The 6,000-nt window shown below is 44.7% G+C and overlaps 1 protein-coding gene across 3 annotated transcripts in view; it reads left to right on the top strand.

The window, feature by feature from the left end:
* CACNB2 (calcium voltage-gated channel auxiliary subunit beta 2) overlaps positions 1–6,000 on the top strand; it is a 239,513-nt gene that overhangs the window by 196,156 nt on the left and 37,357 nt on the right. For all 3 annotated transcript variants that reach the window (XM_085876659.1, XM_085876658.1, XM_085876661.1), the window contains exons 10-11: positions 1,042–1,193; positions 1,770–1,865. In XM_085876659.1, coding sequence (XP_085732785.1) covers positions 1,042–1,193; positions 1,770–1,865 — 248 coding nt within the window. The remainder of the gene's footprint in view (positions 1–1,041; positions 1,194–1,769; positions 1,866–6,000) is intronic.

The following is a 6,000-nucleotide window of genomic DNA, read 5'->3' as shown; positions in this document are numbered from 1 at the left end:
TAACAGCAAACTCACAGTTGCTACCAAGATGGCTGTCTATCACACCTGCATCTGCAGCACTCTTGAATGTGGCAATGAAATCTGGGCATACTATTTATGACAGGCAAGACGAGTGAACTCCCATCACATGCGTTGCCTCCTAAAGGTTCCCAGTGTGGAGTGGAAGGATAAGATCACCGAAACAACCACCGATATCGTTACGTAATTGTATGGACGACACCATGCCATTCTTGTCTCATGCATGCCACGTGTCGTCTGTTTGTTTGTTTGTTTGTTTGTTTATCCACTCACTCATCGTTACAAATGTCTTTGCTGCTTCCTCATTATTGGAGCATTCAGAATCTTTCATCAGCAAAGATTTTACATTATGCTGCAATCTTTACCTCCACCATCAAAGGTGGATGAAGGTTATGTTTTCACCCTTTGTCTGTCTGTCTGTATGTCTGTCTGTCTGTCTGTGAGCAGGATATTTCGAAAAGTTTTTGGCCAATTCGGACAGAACTTGATGGACAGGTTGGGTGTGTGACAAGGACGAATTGATTCGATTTTGGTGAAGATCCAGATATGGATATGAAAATTTTTAAAGTGATTCTTCAGCATTGAGAGATGGGACCAAAAACGATATATAGCATGATATCTAAAAACGTTAAGGATGGATTTGGACGAAACTAAATGGATAAGTTAGTAGGTAACAAGAACAAGCCGATTTGATTTTAGTTCAGGTCCGAATGCAGATCAGGCCTATCAGTGGGATACAAAATGTAAACTGTTCAGCCTGGCGGAGGTGTGCGCTCTTCCAAGTGCCGTTTTGGTTTTGAAATGTGTTCCATTCCATTCAATACTTTGCACCACTCAAGACAAGTTAATTACTTTAGGTGAAGCACACACCATTATCACAAAGGATATGGGTTTTTTGAAGAAGCACAAAATCAATATATATATATATATATATATACACATATATACACACACACACTTGAATACATTGGTACAACTTGACATGGTTTTTTTGGTCTCATTGACTGCTTCACTGTGGTGCAGCCGAGGTGCAGGCTGAAATCGAGCGGATCTTTGAGCTGGCACGTACACTACAACTCGTTGTCGTTGACGCAGACACCATCAACCACCCAGCCCAACTTTCAAAAACGTCACTTGCTCCTATCATCGTCTATATCAAAGTCTCCTCTCCAAAGGTCTCACAAACAAACCTCTGCCCTCCCCTCCCTCAAAGTTTTTATTTAATAATTTTATTGATTGTTCAATGTGATCAATGGGTGATTTCAAAGCTTCAGTGCTGCCTGAAGGAGCTATGAACATTGAGTGGTTATGTAGCTAAGTACAAATGTGATAAATACTAAGTTACATATCTGATATGTGAAAACTACACCACCCATACGAAAGCCCATAATGTGGAAATAACTGATTATATCCAATACAGATGAGGGAGTGGCAAAAGGAAGGGGCAGGTGGAGTTTATTGGTTTTGGTGGTGCTGGTGTTGTGTTGGTAATAGTTGTGGTGAGTGATGGCCTTGTGTTTGTATTGATGGTGCTGAGTGCTGATGCTGCTGGCAGTGATGATGGTGAGTTCATTATTATTACATCAGGTTATACAGACCATTGGTAAAGGATTAACTGTGTGCCAGTGTTTGGTTGTTTCATGTCCTACTGCTGCAAACATAATGAATGTAAAGATGCAGTGATTGCGGTTCATAAATAAAAAATCATGTTTGTTTGTTTTTTTCCTTCTCTCTGCAAACCATGGGTGCAGGTTTTGCAAAAGCTGATAAAGTCTCGAGGCAAGTCTCAGAGCAAGTACATGAACGTGCAGATGGTGGCATCAGAAAAGCTTGCCCAATGCCCAGCGGTGAGGATACTTGGGTAAATTGCATGGCACTGGCTTACGTATTCCTGTTTATAGGCGATGCTCATGTGGGTAGGTCTCAGCTGAAGTGGACCCGATGAGATCCTCAGAGGATTTCTGTCATAGCTCAGGAGAAAACGGAGATTATTGGAAGGGTATATATACTTTGAGCGGGGTATGCTTACACATTGCAAGCAATAACAAACTGTGCTTCCCCATTGTCTTGGGTTGCTCACCTGCATTTGATTTTTCATTTATATATATTTTTATTTATTTATATTGTCATTTACGGATGCTTTCCAGCAGTTCTGTAACTTTGCCCAGTGTATCACCTACGATGTCCGTCGGCATGACAAATCTCAGCTTTCTACATCACCTAGAAGGTACCGATCTTAAATATCAGTCAGTCAGTCAGTCTGTGATTGAGTGAGTGAGTGAGTGAGTCAGGTGAGTGGTTAGAAAGAGCTTTATATTGGATGAAGGACATTATTTTGTTTCTCACTCCTCATGCATGTGTTCGTGATTCAGATATAATTTTTTTTGCACAATCATCAACCTCATATACACGGTGGTTCATATATACATCTTGTTACCCCTGCTCACAAATAACATTCTGTGCTGTTTTGTTACAGATAGGTGACTTATGACTGACATGAGTGAGTTCACTGTGGATCAGCTTGTGTTTGTGAGCAAATGGGCTCATGGGAGGCCACACATGAACAAAACCGTGATGGTTGTTTTATTTCTGTTGCCTCTCATCAGCCCATATTTTGTTTCGTCTATCATTGTCTCATCAGTTGTGATCATGAGGTTGATGTACATTGTGGATAAGATGGCAATGTATGAGAGTTGCCCTACAAGTTATATCTATTGGATAATAACTTTATTTCTAGACATCATCATCATCATCATCATCATCATCATCATCATCATCACCAATGTACATTTTGCCGAAGCAATTTGTCTCTTTGATGGGTAGTTTTCTAGTGTCTCCAAAGCAGTCAGTCAGTCAGTCAGGACAGGAATTTAGAATTTGGCAAGAGTGCTGGCAATAACTCACTTCCTCTTCGCGAAAGGCACACCGTTTGTTCTTTAACGTCCACCTGAACGGATGCTCCCATTAACGTACTTCCGATGGATGGCTCACACAATAAAGCCTCGCCTTGCACGCGAAACACCAGGGTGAGTGTTTATAGCTGGGTCGAGATTCAAAGCCAGGCTCGACAGCCCAAAGGCAGATGCCCATACCTCTAAGCTATCCTGGCAGCACATGTTTTAGTTCCTAGTTAAGAACAAGTACCTCTTATTCTTACCTCCTTACACTTTTAGTACCTCTTACCTCCCCCTCTTGCACCCCCCCACCCCACCCCTCCACCATACTATTCTGGAGTCCTCCTCCAGGCCCTCCATTGTTACCAACAGAGTATGATTATACAAATTCATTTTAAAAAATCTCCAGCTTCTAAGTGCTAATTCATGTGCCAATTAACTCCATCATGGGTCTACAGGGTGCTTTTCCATAAAACTTGCATTAAGTGCTTCATATTTCTCCCACCAATGCACCCATGCCAAAATCCATAACTGAACAATTGCTTTCTTCCTTGCAGTCCAAAGATTTGGAGTTCGATTTCACAGCACATATGACTTTGTCATTGTCTCCAAAATGTTGTCCGCTTACATAGCCCTTCAGGGATCCAAATGCTCTTGGTATGAAAGTGATTCAACCGGATCTGGAATACATGGTGGATGTGCCATAAAATTACAGCTCGGCCTGTCTGCTTCTTGGCACGCCACATGTGCAGTGTGGCTTTGCTGTAAAGTGATGCCATCTTCATTGAGAGTGTCATTTTTTTTCATCAGGCTTTATTTCGGTAACATATTGTTACGAATTCTAGCCCGCCTGGCGTGCGATCGGCCGGGTACCTCTAATGGCAGCCGCGTCGCCCATCGGACGGACAATTCAGTCTTGACCCTCCTGGAACTACCGCCAGGAGCCAGTCACGGGTGGGGGTTTAACCTCACCACAACCCAGTCCGCATTCTACCCGCGTGAAATAGAGTGAATCGCCGAATGTCGATATACCTAAATACCCGTGCGGGTAACCTACCCAGGGGTTGCACCACGCCGCAGGTCAGCTTCGGACACGAACCGCTTAAGCGGTTCGTTCCGTGCTACAGGGATAACCGAGCGGTGTTATCGCCAACCTCGACGGTTCCGATTCTTCTTTACTCGGGTGTTCAAAACCCACTACTCATTCCACGATGCAAGATGGCACTTTCAATGTGGTGAAAGGAGGATGCGACGAACGGGATACGTTGCACACAAGGACATTTATTATAAAGTACATATTGCACACACAACACAAGCAAGGAATCATGCACGTATTTACAAGCAAGGCAAATAAAAAGCAATACAACCAACTACAATGAGAATGTACATGCACTTAATAGTTGTTACTTAACAGGACACGGCGCCACAGCATGCATACAAAAACAACAGGAAAACCCTCCCCATAGGCAGGGAGGTAGACGGGGTTTGTAAACCTTTATGGTCGTGGGCCGTGGATGACCGAAAAGGCCTGCGAGACCGTGCTGGTTACCTGCCCCCTTGAGGTGTGACGGTGGGCAGGTTGCGACGCCTTGTTCCCACGGCAGCTAGCGTAGCCGCGCCTGCTGTCGGGCCCTTGCGATGATGTGGTCGGTGAGTTCTCTCCGGCGTCCCTCGCCAGACGTGCAGATTCGCACCACACAGCCAGCAGGGCTGCGCCTCCCATCTGCATCTCCGAGGCGTCGCCCGGACTCGCCACCGGCCCACGCCTTCACCGACAGGTCGCCCAACGCCAAGATGAGAGAGCCCAACCTCGACCACCAAGAGAGAGATCGAAGATGAAGCGAGAGGATGACATCCACCAAGAGAGCGAGTAGAATCTAACACCACCCTGACAGAGAGAGTGAGCCTCGCACGCGGTCTGCCTTATATAGCGCGAGGCTCCGCCCTTCGCTCCTCCCCGTTTTCGGCTCCACCTTCCTTCAAGAAGCTTCCCGAAAAGGGGCGTTCCCTTACCCCGACCACCTCACGCTGTGCATCCACCAATCGGTGGCGAGCTGCCATCCTCCTTTCCTTCACACCAAGCACGGGGAAAATAGGTGGGAAAAACCCCACAGGCCTCACAAGAGCTTTTGTTCGGACGGTTTCCGACGCGGAAACCGTCCTACCGTGGTCCGTGGAGGATGGCGTTCGTAAGCGGGCATAGTGGCGAAGATAGTGGTGATTGTTGTGGGGGTGGTGTGAGCGTGGTGGGCATTGTGGCGTAGTTGGTGGCGGTTGTTATTTGCATGGAGGTTTGTTGCAATGGTGGCTCAAAATAACGATAGATAAAGAAAAACGGCTATCTCAAAGGGTCGCAGCCCGGTGAACATGAAGAATTCCCTTTAAACAATGGTGGGGAACTATCTGCACATAAACTTAGCGTCATAACTGATCTAAGGACCCTTTATGGTGTATTGCGAATTTCCACAGCCGTAACAATATGGTCAGAATACACCTCTGTTTAATGGTTCATATTGCACAAAGGAATTCAAAAATTGTTCCTCATTGATCCAAAAAGATGATCGCTATGACTTTCCTTGGCTAAAGACAAAGTTTTGGAATTCTTTTCATCACCATATTTTTTTTCGTAGTCAGAGAATGCATTGTTTCATATTTGATGCAACAAACACTTTGAATTTCCATTTCTGTGATTGGCATTCCGTCAATATCTCACAGTGATTAACTCACCTGTTCATGTGTTTCTTAATTCATCAATTGTCTTTTGTTTGGTTCCCTTTGCACAATTTTATGCACGAGCCAATTCACAGAGGGTCACGTGACTTTGGTGGTGAGAAGGTGGATAATAGGCATTGCTGCATATACTCTTGCTATGTTCTCATCTTAGCCGTCGTGATGTCGTACCCATCGTAGCACTGCCAGTCATATAAAAGTACAGTATAGCACATACAATTATGTACAGTACAAAATACTTGATAATGATTATAAACAACTACAGTGTGGCCCCATTATAACGCGATCGTTGAGGTCCATAAAATGTCATCGCGAAAAAGCGGGGTCGCACTAAATCGGGATTTGAGAAAATCAGCAT

The sequence above is a fragment of the Eptatretus burgeri genome, chromosome 4 (genome assembly GCF_056783735.1).
Source record: "Eptatretus burgeri isolate ZD-2024b chromosome 4, Ebu_testis_v1, whole genome shotgun sequence".
In the NCBI taxonomy this organism is placed as follows: domain Eukaryota; kingdom Metazoa; phylum Chordata; class Myxini; order Myxiniformes; family Myxinidae; genus Eptatretus; species Eptatretus burgeri.
This window is presented reverse-complemented; position numbering and strand designations above follow the sequence as displayed.